The 25,933-nt window shown below is 37.9% G+C and overlaps 1 protein-coding gene across 12 annotated transcripts in view; it reads right to left on the bottom strand.

The window, feature by feature from the left end:
• The window catches only part of macf1a (microtubule actin crosslinking factor 1a), a 185,197-nt gene that overhangs the window by 62,585 nt on the left and 96,679 nt on the right, over positions 1-25,933 (bottom strand). For 10 of the 12 annotated variants that reach the window (XM_067426361.1, XM_067426350.1, XM_067426358.1 and 7 more), the window contains 20 exons: positions 23,252-23,404; positions 21,519-21,673; positions 20,186-20,312; positions 19,919-20,102; positions 19,669-19,835; positions 17,984-18,162; positions 17,726-17,864; positions 15,725-15,918; positions 15,475-15,634; positions 15,308-15,391; positions 14,802-14,909; positions 12,603-12,701; positions 12,327-12,446; positions 12,101-12,192; positions 11,132-11,267; positions 2,067-9,464; positions 1,817-1,972; positions 1,511-1,726; positions 1,275-1,424; positions 891-1,181 (listed from right to left, as the gene is read on the bottom strand). In XM_067426361.1, the coding sequence (XP_067282462.1) occupies positions 891-1,181; positions 1,275-1,424; positions 1,511-1,726; positions 1,817-1,972; positions 2,067-9,464; positions 11,132-11,267; positions 12,101-12,192; positions 12,327-12,446; positions 12,603-12,701; positions 14,802-14,909; positions 15,308-15,391; positions 15,475-15,634; positions 15,725-15,918; positions 17,726-17,864; positions 17,984-18,162; positions 19,669-19,835; positions 19,919-20,102; positions 20,186-20,312; positions 21,519-21,673; positions 23,252-23,404 (10,308 nt within the window). Of the gene's footprint in view, positions 1-890; positions 1,182-1,274; positions 1,425-1,510; positions 1,727-1,816; positions 1,973-2,066; positions 9,465-11,131; positions 11,268-12,100; positions 12,193-12,326; positions 12,447-12,602; positions 12,702-14,801; positions 14,910-15,307; positions 15,392-15,474; positions 15,635-15,724; positions 15,919-17,725; positions 17,865-17,983; positions 18,163-19,668; positions 19,836-19,918; positions 20,103-20,185; positions 20,313-21,518; positions 21,674-22,467; positions 22,914-23,251; positions 23,405-25,933 lie in introns of those variants that run through there. The other 2 variants (XM_067426359.1, XM_067426360.1) reach the window with 2 other exon arrangements.

The raw sequence follows: 25,933 nt of genomic DNA, 5'->3' as shown, positions 1-25,933 counted from the left end.
AAGCAAGCTATAACAGCGATGCTACATTTAAATCTTTAGCCTTTTCCAATTGTGTCTTCTGATGCAATCTGTAAGAGCAAGGCAGACAGGTTAATATACATGTTATGTTTACACGCAGCTAGCAAAGTTTGAAATGCAGGTGGCAACAAAACAGGTCTCAACAATAAGGAATTATGTTTATTTAAATAAGCTATAGTTATCTAGCTAACATGCATGATGTTTTGTCAAAAGAAAACTGTGACTTGTAATAGTCTTGAAACCATCACTTAGAATGGGCTGAGAATTATGCTGTATACACATCCAAAATTATTCATATTTTCCAGCACAGGGCACAATTTACCCCAAAAAATGTAGGAAAGTGAAGTATGAATATTGTGACAGAATAGTGAGCAGTTTCACAGTATGAACTCTATAAATATACATTTCCAAAATATTTTAGCTATAATTTTATTACTCATTCAAATAAAATAAAAAAACATTTGTTGTAATTTCAGTAATTTAATAATAATAAAAAATGAATTATATTGCTTAAATATGCAAGTAAGGCAACTAAAAATCTAAACCACAGGTTTGACTGGGCTAGTAAACAAAAGTCGTTATTGTGAAGTCCTGCACATTGAAACAACCGATTCAGCATTATCAGCAATACTGGCTCTATAAAGTTAACTGAATAAGTAGAACACACTCAAATTTACATGCATGTGAAGATCATTTTGATAAGTATTCAAGTATTTATGCATGCATCAGTAGTATGGTTAACTGTTACCACAAAAGCCGTAAATCTTCCTTTTATTTAAACCGATTAACAATCATTCAGTAGAGATAAAGTAAAATTGAATATTCTTGTTGTTAAAATAGCAGCACAAGCATTTATTCATCTGTTTGCAAACCTCTCTATCCCTTGTAGTTTGTCTCTCTTTTTCCATTTTCTCTTCTTTTTCTTTCTGTTCTTTCGTCATTCGTTCATTCTCTCTCACCAGCTGAGCCGATAGTGCCTCTGCCCTGGCATGACTGGAACCAACAGCCTGGTGAAACACCCTCTGTAGCTTCTCCAGCTGCCCAAGGAGATGTCTGCTCTGATCAGGCAGCAAGTCCTGAGCATGCTCAGAGATAAACACCTGTATACTGAATGCCACATTGCTGACTTCATTGGATCGGGCAGCGAGAGAATTCTGTATATCCTATAGGTGAGGTGGGATAAAAGATACCATCACTGTAACTACAAATGTAAATGCATGTAAATGCTAGATAAGATGTCACTGTTGTTGTTTTACCTGGCACGACTGTTGTTTACGAGTGATCTCTGCCACTGTCAGTCCATCTACCCCTGTTTCTTCCTGCATTTGTGTGTCAGTCTCCTTAAGCCACCTGAGAAGTTTGTCAATTTGTTCTTCCAAAGATTTCAGCTGATTGTTTACAGCTTCCTGCAAAAATATAAAAATCATGCAGAGATTTAAAAGAAACTGCTCCGTCATAAAAAATAAATGAAAAAAGTACACATTTTTCTTACATTTTGTGCATCACGTTGTGCTTTCAACCCCTGCAAAGTATTCTTGGCAAGTTCCTTGGATGCACTGTAAGCCCGGGCTAAGCTTTGCCTATCTTTGTTCAGGGCCATAAGCAGCTGAGGTGGAACATCCTGAGGGTGAGACTCCAGTAACTGTGTCACAGCTGTAGTCTCCTTGTGTACTTCTGGTTCCAAGTCACTAATTTCCAGGAAAAGAACCTGAAAAAATAAATCAATGAAAATACACCCCTTGTTAGCTTAAACAACCTGTTATATGTCAAACATTTTGCTGTAATACAAAGCTTGTACCTCCGTCTGTCTGATTATGTCATCAAGAGCGGAGAGACTTCGACCAACAGACTGTTGTTGCTGCTGCTTAAGACGGACCTCGACGTGTCTCACCATGGAGAGCAGGGCCACAATCTGTTGGTCATGCTCTAAGCACACTTGGCGGGCAAGTGAGGACTGAAAAGTGAAGGAAAAAAATATAAACAAGAATCACGTAAACACTATTTACAACAAAAAACAAAATCATCAAGAAAAATCTGTATTATTTTACCTTGCTAGCTTTTGTAGTATCCCAGCTTATTTGTTCAATATTTATTTGAATTTCTTCAGGTCGCCTCTCCCCTATACTCTCTGTGTATTCCTCTACCTCTTCTTTCTGTGTGGTAACAGGCGCTAATATCACCTCCATAAGGGGTTGTCCAGAAATGTTACATTCTTGGATAGAAGGTACATCTGTGGCTTCATAATCACTGAAAGGGGTCTCCTTGTCTCTTTCTTGATGAACTTCATCGCTTACTTTTTTCATTGCAATTTTGGCAATTTGTAAAGGAGTACACACCTCACTTGACAGAAGCTCTTTGGAGCCCTTCAATACTGGGATGTCAAGGACACATTCGAGGGGTTTTGCTTTAGCATCTTCACTGTCCGTCACTGTAGTGCTTGATGGCAAGGTCAATTCAATCTTAGGGTCTATCAACTTTTCATCTTCTGTATATAACGGCTCGATGCTTTGTTCTTCAGCTGTTCTTTCTTTGTGTTCCCCTTCTAACTTCTGGATTGGATCCAGCTCTTTCTGGTTTATGTCCACAATGTCGTCAGAGGTCTCAGATGGAATATACTGATTCATAGCATCCCCACTTAATCCAGTGTTTGCACTCTTGTCATGTTGATCTTCTTCCTGTTTTTGAAGCTGTGCTTTAGCTGAGGAGCATGCATCAGTATCAGACCCAGGTAGAACATCCTCTGCAATGTTTAGCGCTGACCTATCAACTCTTTCTTTCATTTCTTGCCCCGTTTGCTGTACTCTATTGCACTCCTCCTTACTTTGTGGAGGCTTCATTCTTGTCTTTTCAACAAAAGTTTCCTCTTGGGTGGTCATGCGGCGTTCTCCATTACTGGCTATTTGACGCATTGCTTCTAATTCTTCAGCAGCTTGTTTTTCACTCACTCCTCGCTCAAATACCTTCCTAAGAATGCTTTCCTTAGCTTTCATCAAAAGTATTTCTTTCTGTGCCATTGCCTGGTTGGCTTTCTCAAATTCAAACTTCATACTTTCCTTCTCATCTGACTGATTGCTTTGAGGTTGGGCCTCAGGGATAACAGTCTTTTGCTCTTTATGACTCTCATTATCTCTTTTCTCTTCTCCTTCAACAATAAACCCTTGTTTAGGTTTTTTACTTTTACTTTTCTTCTTTCTCTTCTTTTCTGATATCTCAGTGCCAAGGTCCTTAAACACCTCAATAGCTTCCTGGCCCCGGTCTGTTTTTTTTCTAGTTGTGACACTATGCTGTGCTAGAGTCTTCTCTTTCTGTTTTGCATTGTTTTCATGATCAGATTCATGTTTCGGGGTTGTAGATTCATTAGAAGTTCTATTGATCCCTATTTCCGAATCTTTGCCTTGCACACTCGCATTGCTCTCTAGCACAGGTGCAATGCCACCACTTGCATGGGTTGTCTCTGATAGCTGTACTTCGATTACCTTCTCTTTTTCATCTTTCATCATAGGTTTTTGACTAGTGGTAAGGCTGTCTTGTCCATCAACTTCTGTTTTTTCTATAGGTGAAATTCTGGCTGAGGTATCTAAAACTTGTGGCTTTTCAGCAGTTTCCATTTTAGCTTGCTTACCATTTTTCCCTCTGCCTTTCTTCTTTCCTGGTACCTTAACCGCCCTTGTTGGTGTAGAAGCACACTGATCCAATCCAGTCTTCTGCCTGTCCTTGATTTCATCTGCTATGGACACCAACTGATCTGCTTCAAGCTTAAAACTATGCCCTTCTATTTGCTCTATAGATGGGTTTTGTTCCTTGTTTTGCGAGCTATCATCACTGTCTGAGAAAATGACTTTAGAGGTTGCAGGCTCACTTACTGTCTGACTTTGGATCTCTGTCTCTCCTTTTGTTTGCTCTGTAGATGGAACTTGATCCTTGCTGTTATTAGTGCTTTCTGAGGAACTAGGCATAGAAATTGCAGATTCATTGACTGTCTGCTTCTGGATTCCTATTTCTATGGTGTGGTCATGTGAAGATGTTAAGTTCTTAACTTCCACATTTTGACATTTTATCTCAGATATATTGTGGGGTTGCTCAGGGGTTTGGATTGGCTCTGTTTTGATATCTTTGCTTTTTGTGGGCTTTATCTCTTTAATGGCCTGCTGAAGTCTTTTCTCTGCTTTCAAGGTAAATTCAGTCAGGACCTCCAAAGATGTTTCATTTCTGTTCTCCACAACTACATCAATCAATTGTTCCTTGCTTTCTGAATCAGGACAGACATCAAACATCTCATGCTCCTCTTTTTTTAGAAGATCTGTATCTTTCATTTCAGCCTCTCTATGATATTGTGATGGTGGCGGCATATTCAATAGATTTTCAGGTAACATTTTATTAGGGCTGACCTGATCTGATACAATCACAGGAACAAGAGGACAAGGTGTTCCATTCATTGAGGAGGCTGATATTTTGGAACTTGTCTTCTCATTTTCATCTACATGGCACATGTGTTGAAGTTCTGCAGCCATGTCTGTTGAAATAAGCCCATATTCAATTGCCTCAGTGATGCTGGGGACTTTCTGTCCACTGGCTGGATTGATCAGCCCCCCTTTTAAGACTTGATTTGTTGCAATACATTTAGCCATATCTTCATCAACTAAGCCTTTACTTATAGCTTCTGGAAGAGGCAAACGTTCTCCACTGTAAATGTTAATGATACCCCCTGTATCAGCTTGACTCTGCAATACTCTCGCTGCAGGTACGGGATCCACTTGGCCAGCTTTAATTGCCTGTGGTAAGGTCATCATTTCATTAGTTTGTTTATTTGGAACACCCCTGAAGGGTCTCACTTCAAGAAACCTCTGTCCTGTTTCAATGTCAATTTTACCCTGGTTTAGCAGCTCAGAGAAGGGCACAATACGGGCGTTATGAGGGTCTAACAATCCACTTTTCACATTGGGTAGGTCCATAGCTTTATTTGCCGTTTCATCATCTAGAAAGCCTTTAGAGACAGCCTCACTCAGAGTAAGCCTGCCTTTTGATGAATCATCATAAACGAAACCTGTAGATGCTTGAAGAAGTGAAGCATCTGGATCTAAATTAAATGACTCCTGGCTCTTTAAAGCCTTTTCCAGTGCTTTTAACTTTGGAGCAATTGTGTGATCCATGAGACCCAGGTCTAGTGCATCAACAACAGTGAGGCGAACACCAGAGCCATGATGCACAATGCCACCTTCTGCAATCTGCTGACTTAAAATTGTCTGAGCCACATCTTGACCAATTATCCCAGTCTGAAGGGCTTGTTCCAGTGGGACTGGCTTTTTAGTTTTTGGGTCCACCACCCCTTTCATTTGTAACTGTAGAGCCAACTTGGTTTGCATTGCATTTGGATCTGAACATTTTCCCCGACAGGACTTTTCCAATGCAAGAAGCTTCTCCTTCCTACCCTCTTCAATTAACCCAAGGTTGGCTGCAAGGGTAACAGATACCTTCTTATCTCTTTGTAGGTCAACTATCCCCCCTGACACAACCTGGGCTTCAAGGAGACGAGTAGCTGTATCAGAGTCCAACAGGCCTGCTTCAGCAGCATCCTTTATTGAGCAGAGCCGACCGTGCTCCACATCAATTACACCAGCTAAAGTCTTTTCAGAATGAAATACACAGGTCATCAAGTTTTCATCCAATAGGCCTTCTTGCATCACATCTTCAACACTAAGTGACTTACAGGCATTAATATCCAGAAAACCATTAAAGAGACCAGCCTTTTCCATAAGCTTAATAGCAGTGTGCCCTGGAAGCAGACCCTGTGCAAGAGCTTGATCCAAGAGAACTTTTTGGCCACCTACAGTTACAAGACCACCTTGTTGAAGTTCCATAGCCATACTCTCAAGCTTCACATCATCTTCACTTAGTTCCACAGACAAAGTCTTCATTTCTGACAGGTCTAATTTCTCATCTTTATCAGGTTTATCAAAAATGTATTTATTTATCTCTTGTTCAGCCATTTTCTTTAGTTCCTCTGACGGGTTTGTGGTCTCGTCTTCATCAAACATGATTTGCTGATCATATTGTCCTAATTTTACAGTATCTTGGATTGAAGAATATGCACTGCTTTCACCCTTGTGAAACAATTTTTGTTCAGTCACCTCTGGAAATATCTCACTAATCTCTGCTTGTTCTAGCTCAAGTGTTTGCATATTTTTAGATTCATTTTTTGTTGAATCTATATTTTGATTTTGAGAGAACGGCCTGCTCTCTGATACAGACTTTGGTAGGGCTGAGCTTGTATGCAAAGGCACTATTAAGGTTTGGCCTGTCCCTGTCGAGGGTGCAATATGGTCCTCTGCCCTTTTTATAGTCTTACCCATATAAGTCTTCTGGCTGGCAATTTGTTTTGTTTTAATCTTGGGTTCCTCATATTGATCAGATGGCAGAACTTTCTTTTGCCAATATTCTTCTTGTGATGGCTCTATAAATGCTCTTTCTATGTTTGTAAAGGTTGGAAGTTCTTCCTTTGATTCTTTTATAGTCTGACCCATTTCCGTGTTCTTCCAGTCAATTTCAGCTTTTTTAATCTTAGGTTCATCTTGCCAGACCTCCATTAAATTTCCCTCTGTGCCTGTCAAGGGTGCTAGATCTTCCTCTGCTCTTTCTGTGTTCTTCCAGGAAACTGTACCTTTTATCATCATTGGTTCTTCATATTGTCCTGATGATAAAACGTTCTCTTGCCAAACAACTTCATGTGTAGGCTCTATGAATGCTCTTTCTGAGCCTGTCTCCTCTTGTCTTTCTGTTGTCTTACCCAAGTTAGTCTTGCTGGCAGTTTCGTATTTTTTAATCTTGGGCTCTTTATAATGTCCTGATGACAGAACTTTCTCTTTTAAGTTCTCTTTATTTAAAGGCTCTATAAAAGCTCTGGCTGCTCCTGGCAAGGGTGCTAGATCTTCCTCTGCTCTTTCTATTCTCTCAACCATACCAGTGTTCTTGCAGGCAATTGTACCTTTTATTATCATTGGTTCTTCATATTGTCCTGATGATAAAACTTTCTCTTGGCAAACAACTTCATGTGTAGGCTCAATACATTTTCTTTCTGAGCCTGTCTCCTCTTGTCTTTTTGTTGTCTCACCCAAGTTAGTCTTGCTGGCAATTTCATATTCTTTATAATGTCCTGATGACAGAACTTTCTCTTTATGTAAAGGCTCTATAAAAGCTCTGGCTGCTCCTGTCAAGGGTGCTAGATCTTCCTTTGCTCCTTCTAATGTCTCACCAATTTCAGTGTCTATACAAGCAATTTTACCCTTTAAAAACTTGGATTTTTCATGTCCTTCTGGAGACAGAACGTTCTTTTGCCATTCCTCTTTATTTGAGAGAGCTATAAAGGGTCTGTCTTTAACCATCAAGTGTGGAAGATTTTCCTCTGCTCCTTCTATAGGCTCAACCATTTTAGCCTTATTGCTCTCAATTACATCTTTTCTAATGTCTGGTTCCTTATATTGTCTTGATGACAGAACTTTCTCTTGCCAAACCTCTGCATGTGAAGGCTCTATAAAACCTCTTTCAGTGTCTGTCAAGCATGCAAGATCTTCCCCTGCTCCTTCTATAGTCTTACACATGTCAGTGTTCTTGCTCTCAATGTCATCTTTTTCTTGCCAAACTGCTTCTTTTAAAGACTCTATAAAGGCTGTGTTTGTTTCTGTCAGTGGTGCAATATAATCTTCTGTTCTATCTTCTATATTAGTGATCTTGCAGGGAATTTTACTTTTTATCTTGGGTTGTCCATACTTTTCTGAAGGCAGAAATGTATCTTGCAAAACCACTTTATGCGCAGGCTCTGTAAAGCTTCGTTCACTGACCATCAAAGGTGCAAGATCTTCCCCTGTCACTTCTGTAGTCTCTTCCATATAAGATTCCTTGAGGGCAATGTTATATTGTACAATTTTTGGTTCTTCAATTTCTTCCAAATCTTCTTCTATCCTGCTCATAGCCATGGTGTCCACTGTAACTATGTTGTCAGAGATTTTGTGTTGGACTGATCCGGCAAGGTTTGTGGCTTTAACATTTTCACATATTAGTTCTGCCAATTCTGGATCTAGTAGTACTAGGCGTTCTCCTGAGTGAGCATCAATGTAGCTGTGTGTCATCACTTGAGTGAGAATTCGGTTTTGAATCTGCTCTTCTGAAGTGCCTTCTTCTGTGATGGAAAAGTCATAATTGATATCTGCAAGTGAGGCAGGGGGTGATGAAGAATAGGCAGACCCTGAACTCAATCTCTTGATATATGAGGAACTTGACTGAGTCAAATGGGGAAGGACATCTGGAACCTGGGTCTCTTTTAGGATCTCCACTGCCAGAGGATGAAGTATCTTCTCAGCTTGATGCAGAGGGACCACCTGTCCACTCTCAGGCAGATATACTGCACCAACAGAATGACGTTTTCTCAGGGCTTTTGCAGAAAGCTCTCTATTGACAACACCCTGCTGAAGTGCCTCGCTTACAGGAAGCAGCTCTCCTGATTCTGGCCACAGTATTGCCAGAAAAGACTGGAGAGATTCCAGTACACGTAAGGCTATGCGCGGAGAGATAAGGTCTCTTTGTATGGCCTCATCCAGCTCTAAACGGTCCCCACTGACAGGATCTATTATTCCCCCTGCTTGAAGCTGTCGTGTCATAAGGGTGCATGCCAAGTCCTGATCCATCAGGCCATACCGGACAGCCTCATTAACAGTTAATCTGTGTCCTGACCGAGGGTCTGTGATACCTCCAGCAAACAACTGAGCCTCTAGAAGTCGAACTGTGACATGACGGTCAATGAGCCCCTCTTGAACAGCACGGAAAATTCCCACCTTTCTACCAGAACATAAGCAGACAGTTCCTCCTGGCTTCTGTTTGACTGGAAAAAAACGCAGACCTGTCTCCTGATTGAGAACACAACGCTGTTGAAAGTCAACCAGACTTAGTTTTTCTGCTGTATTTGGATCAATAAGTCCTCGTCGTTCAAGACAGGACTGCAGCTTTTGACAAAGATCGGTGGATAGTAATCCCTTCTGCCTTGCATTATCCAGGCTGATCATTTCTCCATCTGAACCAACCTTTAGGCCACCAGTGCTTATCTGCAGCTCAAGTATACGGAGGCCCAGCAGCTCCTTTATGACACCTTCTTTCAAAGCATTGGCTACTGGTAATTCCTGACCCTCTGCACATTTTGCTGTGTTGACAAGACAAAGCGCAGTCTCTAACTCTTTCATTGATTGGTAGGTATGTTTATCAATCAAACCACTGGAAAGACCCTTATCTAATGACAGGTAATCAGGGGAGTCAGGCTGAAATAGGCCACCCATGACAACCTGTGCCTCTAACAGTACATGACAGGTGTCTTGATCTATGAGGCCACGCTGTGCTGCCTGAAAAACTGGAAAGGTTTCCATGGTGCCAAGGTCAATTACTCCAGCGATGACTTCTGGATCCTATGGAAAAATGAAAATAATAATTTTAAGAATAGTTCATTCTTAATGTACAGTATAACAGTTAAACATTTAGTAAAACAGTAAAACTAGGAGGAAAAAAGAAAAATGCCCACCACATAGTAAATTAAGTCAATATAAGAATAAATAATCCTTTTGATAGTAACATTCATGCATTTATTCATGAGTATAAAGAAAAAAAATTACAAAAATTATTGCAAGTAGGTTTTATTTATTATACACATAAAAAAGATAGCAGCACAGCATTGCAATGTGCAAACAATTGGCAAAAATGCACAAACTGAACGCTAAAAATACAAGAGGCCAAAGAAAAGAAAAAAAAAACAGACAGAAATCTTTTAGAAAATATTGCTAGGTCAGAAAGAAAGCAACAGTAGGAGAGAAAGCAAGCACTACTTACCGTGTGGGGTGGTATGCACACACACTGATAGACCGAGGGTTCGGCGGTTTGAGGCGCGATAGGGTGAGAAGCCGGATGTTAGCGATCTGCATGCCACACTCCAGCTGTCTGATATGCTGCCCGGGACTGACTAACAGACTATTTTCATACCTCTATTACCTATTTTCATATAGATTGTTTTAAATATGTTTTGTTTTGAGACTTACCTATCTTGGTTGGTAAATACACATTTTTAATTACTAATCAATTAACAGAGTTTTTTCTTATTCCGAATTCTCCCGGCAGCTGTTAGTGATTTTGAAGCAAAATGCTGATTAAATTTCACAAAGATTTACTGTATTAAAAACATGGACTGAAAACAGACAATATCACACATACAGACACACAAACATATAGCTGTGATCTGGACACATCATGCTCAAACAGTGAGGTGGAGGTTTAGCTGGCTTTTTGTGCTCAGTCAATACCAATCCCTAGGAAAATATTTTGACCACTGTTTTCTGATGAATCTATCTTGTTTATATCTTTAACTTTTGGCCATTCAAACACAAACACACCATTATACAATACAAACAGTAATCACTACTTAATGACACAGTTCTACACAATGTTTGTGGCTGCATATGGCAACAAAACAGTATGAATGTAATGATTTTTATGCCTTTACATATACATGTTTATCTGTGCTTTATTTAAATGAAATGTAAAAAAACAAAAAACAAAAGAAACCTACAATTTGACTGTGCAATGGACACTAAAGTGGCTATGGAAGCGGTTTCTGATGCCATAAAGCTATTATCACACTATTCTACTCTAATGAGCTGATGAGTTGCGTTTAAGCAGATGGGCTTGATTAATATGACAAATAAAGATGGTGTGGGTGACATGGTATCAGGCATGTTGTATAAAATGGAAAATGATTTAGATTTCACACCATGCTATTAATATTTTATAACTGTTAAATAAGACATTGTCTGTGAGATGTATGAATATGGTGATGAAGGTTAAACCACACGTGACAGGCAACATAAAAAACACAAAAAGGATTCACTCGCTCCAGCTCACACATACACACTGCTGTAGCATTTCACTAGCACACTGACAATACTTGACCATAACAAAGACCATTATTTAAAGCAATATATTTCAGAAGCATTGCTTCAAGACACACTTTTTGCTGTTGAAGCTCGCTTAGGCAAAGTTGAACACAGTTGTCACCGTTGAGTTCCCAGTGGCCATCTAACTTTACCTTGCGCTTCTCCTCTTTGGCTAGCTGCTCCTCCAGTTTTTGCAACTGTGCGGCAGAACTGTCACACAGTTGAGTGTAGGTGGCTGTTAGCTCATCCAGCTGGGAGACCACCTGGGCACGCTCCTCAGAAGATAGCCTGAAGATAAACGTGCTCAATTAATAAAAATGTGTTAAAGCACATGATTAGTTAACATGTGAACATATGTATAGTGTAGTTGTTCATAAACTATGAAACATAAAGCACGCCCAAGTGGCCAGTGTTTTCATTGTTAACTTAAACTATTACAAATCCTTTTTGTAAACTGAAATAAAACAAAATATAAAATATTTAAAATATATTAGATGAAAAACATAAAAATTTGAAATATTGCTTTGGCAAATAACTGAAAATAAGTTTAAATGTAAGAAATACTGAAATTAAAATATGCACAAAATGACTAAAAGAAACGAAAATTCTAATAAAAATGAGATGATGATGTAACACTTTTTTAAACTGAAAATATATATATTTTTAAAAAGTATAAATATTATGATAGTATATAAATGATATCAAACTTAATTTAAAACCAAATGTAATAATACACAACTTAATCTAAAATACTTAAAACATGTTTTTGTTCAAATACAAAAGTAAACATGTAAATAAACATACATAAACTCTTTTACTAAAGTAAAAAGTCTTTACTTAAATACAAAAAACATTTATTAGATTTTATGAAAATGTATTCCCCATGTATAATATATTGCTAATTTCTTATTAATCATTTACTATTTTATTTCAACTTTATTCCACTGTATCTTCTGACAAGGTATATATATATATATCTTAAGAAAAAAGTTTTTTTTAAATATGACCTGAAATAACTTAATATTAATAACTTAATACTTGCTTTGACTTGGTAGCACTTGGTTTGAATTGTCTGAGAACTGCTGTCTGAATGTGTTGAAGGTTGTATAGGGCAGACTCACTTGCTGGCCTGCTTTGACATCAGGAAGACTTGGGTGCTCCTGATAGCTTCAGCAACTTCCTCTTTTTTAGCTGATAACTGCTCACTTATAGCCTAGAAGTGAGATAGCAACAGTATTTTTCAAACCCGTCTAACACATACAATACACTCAGCGTTGATTGATGCACTACTGTCTGTAGAGTACCTAAAAATATATAATTTTCTAACAGTTAACACTCTAATCTTACCTGCTGTGCAGTAAGTGATGGCTCAGCAGATCTGCCAGCGCGCTCCTGTAGGCCCTTGACCCAGCCAAGCAGCTCTGAGACCTGCCCAACTCGCGCCTGCCTCTCCTCTTCCACCTCTTTCTGTACCACAAAGGGGAAACTTTTTAATTTACCTTCCATCAGATGATTAAACCAGTTGTTGTCTTTATTATGTGCATACTTGTATACAATACAAAATATATAGTAGGTAAAAATCTAAGCTAAAATTAGGATCCGTAGAAAAGCACGATAACACACCTCTTCCTCCTCCAATCGTCGTAGGGCATCACTGATATACTTGACATGTTGCGTTGTCAGGGTAACCAGAGCTGTGTAGCGTGTGCGTAAATCCATAAACTAAGACAGAGTAAAAAATTTCATTAAAGGAACAACTCTACCGTTTTTAGAAATAGGACTTATTCAACTTCCTTCCTACAGTTAGATACAGTGCCTTGCGAAAGTATTCGGCCCCCTTGAACTTTGCGACCTTTTGCCACATTTTAGGCTTCAAACATAATGATATGAAACTGTAATTTTTTGTGAAGAATCAACAACAAGTGGGACACAATCATGAAGTGGAACGAAAATTTATTGGATATTTCAAACTTTTTTAACAAATAAAAAAAAGAAAAATTGGGCGTGCAAAATTATTCGGCCCCCTTAAGTTAATACTTTGTAGCGCCACCTTTTGCTGCGATTATAGCTGTAAGTCACTTGGGGTATGTCTCTATCAGTTTTGCACATCGAGAGACTGACATTTTTGCCCATTCCTCCTTGCAGAACAGCTCGAGCTCAGTGAGGTTGGATGGAGAGCGTTTGTGAACAGCAGTTTTCAGTTCTTTCCACAGATTCTCGATTGGATTCAGGTCTGGACTTTGATTTGGCCATTCTAACACCTGGATATGTTTATTTTTGAACCATTCCATTGTAGATTTTGCTTTATGTTTTGGATCATTGTCTTGTTGGAAGACAAATCTCCGTCCCTCAGGTCTTTTGCAGACTCCATCAGGTTTTCTTCCAGAATGGTCCTATATTTGGCTCCATCCATCTTCCCATCAATTTTAACCATCTTCCCTGCTGAAGAAAATAAGGCCCAAACCATGATGCTGCCACCACCATGTTTGACAGTGGGGATGGTGTGTTCAGGGTGATGAACTGTGTTGCTTTTACGCCAAACATAACGCTTTGTGTTGTTGCCAAAAAGTTCAATTTTGGTTTCATCTGACCAGAGCACCTTCTTCCACATGTTTGGTGTGTCTCCCAGGTGGCTTGTGGCAAACTTTAAACGACACTATTTTCTTCTTGCCACTCTTCCATAAATGCCAGATTTGTGCAGTATACGACTGATTGTTGTCCTATGGTCAGAGTCTCCCACCTCAGCTGTAGATCTCTGCAGTTCATCCAGAGTGATCATGGGCCTCTTGGCTGCATCTCTGATCAGTCTTCTCCTTGTATGAGCTGAAAGTTTAGAGGGACGGCCAGGTCTTGGTAGATTTGCAGTGGTCTGATACTCCTTCAATTTCAATATTATCGCTTGCACAGTGCTCCTTGGGATGTTTAAAGCTTGGGAAATCTTTTTGCATCCAAATCTGGCTTTAAACTTCTCCACAACCGTATCTCGGACTTGCCTGGTGTGTTCCTTGTTCTTCATGATGCTCTCTGTGCTTTAAACGGACCTCTGAGACTATCACAGTGCAGGTGCATTTATACGGAGACTTGATTACACACAGGTGGATTCTATTTATCATTATTAGTCATTTAGGTCAACATTGGATCATTCAGAGATCCTCACTGAACTTCTGGAGAGAGTTTGCTGCACTGAAATTTTGCACGCCCAATTTTTCAGTTTTTGATTTGTTAAAAAAGTTTGAAATATCCAATAAATTTTGTTCCACTTCATGATTGTGTCCCACTTGTTGTTGATTCTTCACAAAAAAAATACAGTTTCATATCATTATGTTTGAAGCCTGAAATGTGGTAAAAGGTCGCAAAGTTCAAGGGGGCCGAATACTTTCGCAAGGCACTGTATGTGGGCAAATGCCTTTTTGTCTCAGTGCATGCATTGTTTTAGTTTGGCAGCGTCGCCACTAGCTTAGCTTAGCTTAGCATAATGAATGGAATCCTATGTTGCCAGCTAGCATGTCCCGAGTAAAAGTGATACAAAAAAAAAAAAAAAAAAAAATTACTTATTGTGGCCTGCATATTTACAAAGAGTACAAATAGCAATGCAGATTAAGACTAGCCGATTTCCTAGGGCGCAGAGATATCACGCAACACATTGCGATCGCTCAACTGCCAGAGGACGGGAGGATGAGAACCATGATATCTCTGTGCCCAAGTAGCAGTGCCATAATATAGTCCTAAGTCACTATCTGCTTAGGAAATCGCCTAGCATTTAAGGGCAACACAAAAAGCAACATAACCATCAAATTAATGTTCTGGTTTCCCTGCATTTACCTCCTGTGTGATGAAATCGGATGAAGAGTGCATCCTCCTCCTCTTCACAGGGGACTTCTGGGTTGATTCAACAAAAGCTCTGAACGTCATGAGTTGGAGTTCATAGTCCTGAGGCATACATAGAAACAGAGTTATTATCGTTAACTAAAACGATTAATTTTGCTGAAATAAAGCGAAAATTAAATATAATATAAATATGAGTTTATATTAGTAGAAAATTTACCTAAAAAATAGGTATAAGTTGAAACACTAAAATTATTAACTAGAAATAAATAAAAACTGAAATAAAAAAATTAAATAAACCTACAGCAATATTTAAAAGAAAAAAATAAAATGACAAATTTTGCATACATTTTTTACAAATATAATAAAAACTCATTCAAAATAGATACTGCATAGAAAGACATGGTATGGAGACATTTATTTTGTGAACCAAGTGTTAATGTTTCCATTTCTCCCTGATGACTGGCAGTAAGCAGTAGCTGACACCGGTCACTGATGCTCACCTTAACAGCAGCGCAGTACTGTTTAGAGTACGTCTGGCACTCATCCAGTTTGACCTGGTTCTGTTCAATCTCAGCCACTAAGGCCTGCAGAAGAACAGATACTGAATCAAACACTCATCAAGTGAGAAGTTACAGAAGTACTCATCAATATCAGTGTCCTCTCTCACCGTTTGCTGTGCGAGCTGTTCTGACAAAGCTCTGCTGTCTGTCTGCTCGGGTTGTGTGTTCTCTTGTTTTTCTGTGGTCTCCTCTATCCAGCGGATGAGAGAGGTGTGGCCTTCTCTGTACTGCTGCAGCACTGAACCCAACACCTCAAGATCCGCTTGCCTGAAGGACATCACGTTTCGTTTTACAATCTGGAATATTACTGAATATACTGGTATACATCCTCTCTCTGTCTCTCGTCTTTCTCCTCACCTTGTCTCCATTTGCCTGCGCACTCCGCTCCACCTCTCTGTGAGCTGGTGTGCTTTCTCCTGGTAGCGGTCCAGTTCAGGGCTGCGGTCAGTGTGCAGTTGGCTGAGCTGGTTTCCGACCTCTTTAGCCTGCTGGACCTCTAAACTCAGACTCTGGAATATGGGATCCTGTTCTTCCAGCTCTGAATGCCATTTCTGCAACAGTGTGAAATAGAGAGCATGAAATATAATCAAAACGGTTAAGTTGCCTATCAACTGTTTTTGTCAAACAACAGACCAGAAGTCCTTAATATTCAATACAGAGTAGTACGAGCTGTGTGGAGTTATGATTTTTTGCAGCTAGACTGTATGTGGACACATAACTGGATGTGATTCTAATCAAAAATATGAAGCATGAGGTGTGAATTACCAATATTGTTGCACTATTGGTCAGCTATGAATAATTATGGCTGAAATAAGTATTTTATAACTAGATAACTTCACTGTAAAAAATTATAGGATCAATAAGTTAAGACAGCACAGGTTTTCAATTCAACTCAAAATTCATAAGTCATTTTAATGTAAATTGTAAATAGTGAGTTGAAATTACTTTTACTGTAAGTTTTTTTAACTTAAAAATTAAAGGCAGCAACTGAATTTAAGTTAAGTTGAAATAGGTAGAATTTTTTACAGTGTATTTACATCGATTAGCCCTTGAAAACCTAGTATGATTTTCTTTCATATTGGCAGTCATTTGTTTTTGTGTGAAGATACAACCCAATCAGTGTTTCAAAGGTGGAAAGACGTCAATAAAACTGCTTGTAAACAATGTCACATTGCATTACATTTACAAGTCATTCAGTGTCCACAGCTGTTAGTTAATAATACTAAATATATACACTATATTAGCCTATATATTCATTATATTCTACTTAACCTGTTAGTGATGTCCTAAATATTTAATATATGTTTAAATAAACCTGTCATGAAAATGGCAGCCACTATAAATGATTATTTTTCAAAAACTAATGTGTTATTTAAGTGCTGATTATTTTATCTAAAAATAAATAGCAACTGAATTGAGGCTAACATTTTAAATTATAATAATGTAAAGTTTACATTACTTTACCGCATTAGCAGAGTTTACCGCACTAGCAGAGATAATACTTTACCGCATTAGCAGAGATAATAGTTTTATCTTTAAGAAACTTTTAGTCATAATTTAACTCAATTAAGCACAGACAATTTGTTAAGTAAAAAAAAAACAACAACAACAAACATTTATATTTAGTTTTCTTTCCCCTACTATACCAAACTATTTATTCATTTTGCCATGGTAAATAAGAGAAGGGTAACGGCTGCTTCATGACTAATCTGAAAGCTCTGTGCAACTGCTACTAGAGGGCAAAATGTGACAATTGTATGCAAATGTTGGAAATGGTAGAAAGGCAGCTTGGCAAAGTATATCTTGCAATAATACAATATATAAAATATATTAAAATTACTGTCTGGTGCTTATAACATCATATTAAAAAATATTACAGACTTGAAGTCATTACTAAATCAATCAATGATTTTTAACAAATGACTTCAATGATTTGAATGACAAAAAAAATTCTAGTCACTTGTCGCAAGATGTAAATGGTACAATCTTTATTTGAAGCATCAAGTTACTTTCAAAAGTTGATTTAATCTATATTTTGATCACTTTTATAGACATCAGTGTTTATATCCAAACGATAAACTTCTTTGTACTAGTACTTCTGTTAAATATTAATTATAGTAACAGAAATAATGATACTGTGTAGTCAAAAATAATTAGATTATTCTATTTTGATCATACTAGTCATACTAGTTTAATATACATAACCAAATCGTTGTCATTTAGGGATACGTTTTGTGGGTGTTTGAGTCGAAATCTAAATCCTTTAACGATTAATCATGCAGCTCTAGTTAAGATAATAATAAATAAGATAATAATAAACTACCTGCTAATAATGTGCGAAGTGTCTGTGTGTCTCACCTTTAACAGCTCTCCCAAGGCTTGTATCGCAGCAGTATCAGCGGTTACAATATCCTCTTCACTCAATCGACTCTCATACTTTCTCACTTGACTTTCTGCAGCCTGCAGGCTTCTCATCAACACATCTACCGTCTTCAATCTGGCAGATGCAGAGAAATAGACACTCAAATCATGTTTGCTGTTAAAGCTAAACAAGGCTTGATGACTAACTAGGGAAGAGTACATGTACATATAAAATGAATGCCTTTGTGTACTAACTTTTGCAGATAAACAGAGGAGAGGGAGTTGAGTTTGTCTACGTGCTCTACAGCCAGGTTGAGCTCAGAGCGTAGGACAGGCACACTGGAAGAGGCAGGCTTCTCCTCAAAGAAGCTCACACAGCGACGAGACACCTCACCCAAATCTGACTGAAGACCCTTCAAATCCTGATGTAGCTTCTGCAACACCATTAAAAGATTCTTCAGATTAGATTGATAAAGAATGAAATTAAAATGACATTTGCTGCTTTTAGTCCATGTCTGTTAGATTTGAGAGAAACTATTTGCTAGTTTTGTCCATTTCACACACACACACATTTATATTATAATTTCTTATTTTAATGGGATTTATGTCAACAAAAGAAAAACCAAAACCGTGCTTGTGAAATAATAAGGAAATAAACTGAAATAAAATTTAATTATAGCAATATAGATTTATTTAAAATAATTAAAATAGTTTAATGAATAATACAATAATTAAATATATAAAAAGCAAACCTAACAAAGATGAAAAAAGCACATACAATTACTAAAACTTAAACTAAAATTGAAAACAAAAATAAAAAGTTACTTTAAAACATTAAATACTATAATAGTAAATAATACTATAAAACTTGAAATTATTTGATCATTGTCAGTAACACATACTGCAAAAAGCGGTTCTTGTTTTTTTTTTTTTTCAAATTAAACGTATTTTCAATTAATGTTGATAATAATTGGACCAGTTCATGTATGAATAAGCTAAAAACTATAGTGCAGACTAGGGATGCAACAATACAGTTAGTCCATGGTTTAATACAAACCTCAGTTTTTAACCACAGTTTTTGGTTTGGTTTGTTTTTTTGTCATTCTATTCTTAAGCGACAGGAACAGCAAGAGGTTAAGGAGAACAAAGACTATTTTTTATTGCAATACTCTGTCTTTTTTTACTTAAAAGAATTGAAAAACCTTATTTAAACTTAGAACTTTACTTAAAAAAAACTTTGTACACATTCCTAGTGTATTGTATAATATAATATATATATATATAAAGATTTACACTGGCAGCTCAGAGCTGTACAGTAGCATTTAAGTGTGAAATTGAATGAATAAATGTAAAAATAAAACTACATAGTCTTCACTATTAAATATACATTGATTCTTAGCTACTGTATTCGTTTTTCAGTCAAGAGCACCTGTGTGCATCTAATATACAGACACGTGCTGATTTTACATTCACTTTAGACATAACCGACTGTGTTTATGTAAACCTTGTGTCTATTTGACAGCATTAACGCAGTAAGACGACTACTTAGTCCAGTAGTCACGCGTTTGACGGGCGTTTAGTGCGCGCGCTGGAAAAGCACATGGTAAAACAGTGCATAAGCACGCGAATGAAATGTTTAACCGGTTAACTTAAATGTTAACTTTCGTGATTGTGAATAACTATAGTGTTCCGTGAGTATAACTCTACCACTAACGTGTGATGTGAATGTATGTTGCGTTGTTCAGTGTATTGGGACGGAGGCAAATGATAGAATTTGTAGAAAAATTATTAATTAAATGCAAAAAAAATTTAAAAAAAAATTCACAAGTGCATATTGAACCGTGAATGCCGTACCGAACGATTCAATATTATATTGAGAACTGGGGTATTCCTAGTACAGACTGACCAGTAGAGGGAGTAGTTGTGTGGATCAGACTCACCTCTTGCTCTGCTATGTGAACTGCATTGTCTGCGACATCTCCTGATACTGTGCTGGGGTGTGGAGTCTGTATGCCATGCATCAGCCTGCTCTCTGCATCCTCTAGGTGCTTCTTGATGCTCTGCAGCTCTGAGAGGTAAGCACGAGAAGCCAACTCATCCTTCTCCACTGCAAGACAAAAAAAAAATACTAAGCACCATCATACGGTTTCATAACATGATTAATACACACAGACACAGTAACCTTCTTACCAGTCTCCAAAGAGACCATTAGCGTTTGGCAATGTTCACGGCAGTTCTCAGCTTCTCTCTCCAGCTCTCGCCTTTCAGTCGGTGTGAAAAGGGCGCTCTCACGACTATCCGTGAGGAAGTCGGACAAGTGGGCGTCCAGGTTGTTTAAAGTCTGCTGCCTTTCTGCTGGAGCCTGCAAGCGCATCTAGACAGACAGACACATGATTATGAATAACCTCTGAAAAAGTTCCAGTAAGAGAGGGAAACTGAATGAACTTTGGTACTAACTGTGTCCAGACTCCAAGAAGAAATATTTTGTATGTCTTTCTGCAGGTAGTGCCAGGAGACTACGCTCTTCATGTTAACATGCAGCTGGTGCCATAGAGACATGACGTTCTGGTACATCTGCTCCATTCTATACACAGATAAAAACAATATGATTATCTTACATAGTTTTTGATGCAACAGAAACAATACAACATCAAAATGTATGCTTTCTTGTTAAATGTCCCTTGTTATAGTGCAAAATTCATCATTCAAAATAAATAAAGCAGAATTTTTCCATGTGGTGTTTGCCCCAGTGTTACTTTACAATTATTTATATACTTTTATAGTACTTATTCATATTTCAAATTTGCTTAAAGCGCCTATTTAAAACAAAGGCATAGTTTGATGACCGCAGGTTTGAGCGCAGAATCATGGGACATGTGGTCTTCACCTCACAGCCGGTGGAAAAGAATCGGGCTAGGACTTGGGCAGAAATCATGTTCATGAATGCGATTATTAACGTTGCTGTAGTATGAAGCAGAGCATGACCGAGTGTTGAGGGAGCTGAGCAAGGCCACTTGAGTTATTGTTGCCGAACACATCAGTCACGAGCAACGGGACACAGTCAGGGGCGCCATTTCCGAAGTAACGCAGCTCTGTTTTTCATATCAGATACATTTAGGTGTGTTTAAAATTATGTTATGACGTTACTCTGTGCTTTCGCTCGGCGGCTGCTGTGACACTTGTTGCACACTGCTAAGAGTAAAGAGTTTCTATCAAATAAAACCGGAAACCGAGGGTTACGCAGATATGACGCAATTGACAGGCGACTCCCTCAGACGCTATGCTCGGACGTCCCGGCTCCTTGGTTAAAATAGCAATTTTCTCACAATTTACAAATAGTAGGAAACATTTGAGATATTGTAAGAACTCAAGTGAACAAAATATGTAACACTGGCATGGTTTTTGGATATTTTACTGTATACTACTAATACTACATTGTGTACCTTTAAATGTATTTTTATTTAAGTTTTAGTATTTTTAGTACTTTTCTTTTACTATTTATATTTTAATTATAATTTAATATTTATTTCAATTAATGGAAACAGTTGTTTTAGTTAACAATATCAACACTGGTTTGCCTGTGCAAAACTTGCGACTAAATTGCTAGGGTTGTACATGCACAGTTGCTAGAATTGCTAGGTGGTTTCTAGGGCATTCTGGGTGGTTACTTACTGGGTTAAACATTACATAAACACAGCAAATAATTTCTATGCTGTATGTGATTCCTGCATGTGTGTGCGACCCTCATTAATGTGTTTATTCAGAACATTTAAGGATCTGTGTACTGTACCTGCTGGCAGTGTCGATGGCTTCCTGATTAGGTGGAGGAATGGTGAAACACACAGATGGCACCATGGCCTCGTTTCCTGTAGGACTGATGACCTTCCACTTAGTCCTCTGAGAGTTATCCTCCAATACACATTCCTCTCCTTTGCCGATTGTGATCTGAGAAAGAGAGATAGAGATAGAGATAGAAAGAAAGTGATAGAGAAAAAGGCATGGGAGAAACATAACGGGTAAGAAAGAGAGAGGCGGGAGCAAAAAAAAAAACATAACTGATGGTCAATGTTGATTAAAAACTAAGTAAAGGAATTCACAATATTAACCAAAGGATGGTGAATAAGATGTTAATGCTAATGGCCTTCATATGAGTTGAATTACATGAAATATGAATTTCATGGAATAATGCCTTACTATGCTGACATATCTTTACAACTGGCAAATAATAATAATCATTAAAAGCTCTTTAATGTCAAATTACAGTTGCCTTTTCAGCCTAGCTTTGACCAGGTTAACATGAAAGCTAAGTGCCATAATTAACCCTCAAGGCAACATAAAATTAAAAGCATCCTGAATGATTTAAGCATACTAAAAAAACAAAGAGAAGATGTGAGAGCACTTTCTATTGCCCCACCTCAACTCTCACCCTATACCTTTGCACACTGAAAACTTTAAGCTTCTGTATATATTACGTAAAGATACGAAATTAAATCTAACAGAGGGTTACCACGTTTGTGACTAATAGAATTAAAATGACAAAGCAAGTCAACATGCAACATGCTCCCACTATGGAAAATGGATGATATTTTGGGCTGGGATAAAAACACCTAATACATAATATATATGCGCTATTTCACATTAACAGTGTATAGGACGCCTGAGGTAAAGCAGGTGTCCCTTGTGTGCAGGGCCAGGCCAGAGAGCAAAGGTCAGAGGAGGAAAACGGTCGGCAATAGTACCTGAGAGTTGGCCTTGCCCAGCCCCGCAGACACACATAAAGAGGAAGGGAGAAGGAAGGGAACAGAGAGAAAAATATGGGGTTAAATGGAGGGATAAAGGAAAGGATTTGGGGAGGGCAGATAAAAGGGGGGGTGGGAAGAGCATAGGGACGGAGAAAGAGATTACTTTTGGGCATTTAGCAGACCTCGTCTGACTGAAATAATGTGATCAGAAAAAAGAAACGGGGCTACAGCTGTGACAGTGATTGAGTGTTTATGAGTATTCTGCATAAAAACGAATGCTTAGTAAATGACAGCCTATTATTTCATCATTTCAGTAAAGTATAGTATGTGAAATGTGTGAATGAAAAACAACGAAATAGCAGATTAGATATGCTACAGCAAGTTTGTTCATCACTCGTGATTTGCCACACCTCCACTTTTCCAGGATTCTTTGCTTACAGCTAAATTGGCACACACAGGACAGATCCTCTGAATACATCTTGGTCAATGGCACCATTTCCCCAAATACTTGCCTTCACAGCTCCAGGGTGGTTTATGACTAAATATGTGCAGAGGGTCCCTTGCTAGTGGAGCAGAAGATGAAAGCTAAAAGATGGTTTTCAAGTGGAGTAGGATTGGAACACAAATGTAAAACTCTGAAAAACTGAATTAGGATCACATTTTTTTTCCAAATGTGAGCTTAGCTCAGTTCTTGGGAGCATAAAGATGCAGGGTTGTGATGTGATAAGGTAAGGCAAAGCGAGTAGGGTTGTGATGGTGAGATTTCTGGAGAGTGTTATACCTCTATTTGTCGGTAGTCACAGATGGCACGGATGGGCGTGGTGGTGGCCAGGTTACTGTCTGCACTGCGTGGGCGGAGCTGGACTACAGACTTGGCCCGGCCTACAAGACTGGCCACTGTGCTGCGGTATTTAATCAACTGTTCTTTTTCCTCCTGAAAAAATAAATAAATAAGAAAGTCAAACAAGCAGTCCAACAATTAACCAGTGCTGGGGGTAACGCATTACAAGTCATGTTAGTAATGTAACCCGATTAGGTTTTGTAATCGGTAAGTAACGCATTATTTTTCAAATAAGTAATGGGACTGACACTGTTTTTGTCCCCATGTTGAGGGCAACCGTGAGTAAGGTACAGAGGTATTGTGTGAACTGTGTAAACATAGCTAAGTGTAGTTCTATACTAACGTGAACATGAATTTACTCATCTCACCTGCACAAACAAAGATTCAGTATTCCTCAAAATGAATAAAAATCATGAAATGCAAAATCTAAATATAAGACAAATCTGCAATAATTAAATGTTAAATAATACAAATAATTAATGTATTTAACCTCACTTTATAAATCAATTTCTTTGCTGCTGATATTTGATGATCTGCAAAATAAGCAAAAATTACTTTAGTTAAACACGTGTGTTTAACATTAGAAAATAAGAAAAAAATACTTAAGTTAAACACATGTGTTTTATCTTTTCTTTTTTGTTCCTGGAGAAAGTGTGTTGAATTTTATTTTCCTGGAATTTTATTTTCTATTCTTCTGCAATCCAGAATAGCAGCACAGATTCATTTCCCTTTTAGTATGAAAAGACCTTGACTTTTGCCAAATATAGAACTTTTTAAAACAAACAAACAAGCCCAGCCCAGCAGAGTAGCGTAACACATTTTTACTTTCCAACTAACTCTGTAATGCAATGAGTTATTTTTAAGTGAGTAACAATACTTTTAACTTTTAACTAAGTAACACTGTCCCCACCATTGCAGTTAACAATAGTAAAAGGTGCAAATTACTAAAGGAGTAATTTGATGTTGCATTATTAGTGGGTATAATTAATTTATTCTTGCTATATATATATATATATATAAATGCATTTCAGAATATAGTTCTTTAATTCAGCCTCAGCTCATTCCTCATAATTGGATTTTCTCCATTATTACTTGGATTATTACTAAATGTCAGATGAAATGTGCTTTCATGATAACACATATTCATTTTCTCTCACAAAAATATATGAATGACTTTCGAAATACCTTGAAGAACATAAAAGGTCATCACTGATATTCTTCCCTGGGTTATTGTTTGTTACGCTTTCATTGTACTAAAATTAATGAGTGTGTGGTATATGACACTTCCATGAACAGCTCATGAGGGATTCATTAGTTCTGGCATTGGGAAGCAGAGGCTGACAGGAAGATCAGGATCACATTCAGATCTATTTGACTGCATATCAACATGGGGTTAGAGTTCATCAAAACCATATAAGTTTTTTAGAGCTACAACAAGAGTGATTTTTTTTGCTAACATGCCAAAAACTTATTTAAGGGATATAAACTGTTAATATTTTTATTAACACAGAAGACATCTGTCAAACTCTTAATTAAAATCATCTCCTAGTGAGAGCTGGAGGCAATGTAGAACACATACTGAAACAAAGAAAATAATTAAAAATGAATAAAGAATTTAATTTGAATCTTATGCTCAATCATAAACAACTATTCAAATAAATGACATTTGATCATGCTTGTTTAATTTAGTTAATTATGAACTAATGCAACTATTATTGAAATATTTCACTTTTCATTTTATGAGGGTTTTCAACATTAATATGAGTTCCCCTCGCCTGAATATTGTCCCTAAGTGGCTAGAAATTTTGATTGGTGTAAACCTATCATACCAGGAAAGGTTTCCTCCCCTTCCTCTGCTTTGCCCACCCAGATAATTAGTAGAGAATGGGTTCAGTTTATCAGTCGCAATGCCAGCACAGGCTTTATCATATGGATTCGTCAGCACCACCACAACCAGTGTGTTCATTAATGCCTGATCTGGGATCAGTGATTTCTGATGTGTAGCTAATCATTCAAGTTCACAGACCTTCTTTTTAAATCGTTTAATCCTGTCAGTCCCGCCACTGGGCGTCTTGATGCCCTAAGCGTAATGCATCAGTGAATCAAGCCAGTGACTAAAATGATCAACTTCACGTCATTTCTGTTAGTAGCATGAACAAATCTGTTATTTAAATGATTAAACTACAGAGAGCGATCAAAGTCTCTGTCAATCACATGTACAGTATTTCTGCAGTCCAATCTGCCGTTATAATGAATGACGCTGTTAAGATGCACTTACTGTATACAGAAGCTCTTACTGTATTCATGTCAATGTCGTGTTTGTTGTTAGTTGTGGTGAAAGCATTTTGTGAGAGAAATAATGTTGCAAAGTTCATAGAATAAGGGTAGGTGTGACTGGGACTCGCGTTAATTCAGAGCTCTCAGATAAAAACTAAATAAACTTGCGCTCATCTCAACCACTCAGTAGAATATAACTTTCTCAGCAATCTCTCCCCAGCTCTCCATCTCTCTCTGGACTGGCAGTGCTGCTCGCTTGACTAAACCACGCCCCCTCCGCCACATAATCTAATACTCATTTCAAATGCAAAGATGTCAGCCAATCACAACAGTGGGGGTTTTCAC

The sequence above is a fragment of the Pseudorasbora parva genome, chromosome 19 (genome assembly GCF_024679245.1).
Source record: "Pseudorasbora parva isolate DD20220531a chromosome 19, ASM2467924v1, whole genome shotgun sequence".
Classification (NCBI taxonomy): domain Eukaryota; kingdom Metazoa; phylum Chordata; class Actinopteri; order Cypriniformes; family Gobionidae; genus Pseudorasbora; species Pseudorasbora parva.
This window is presented reverse-complemented; position numbering and strand designations above follow the sequence as displayed.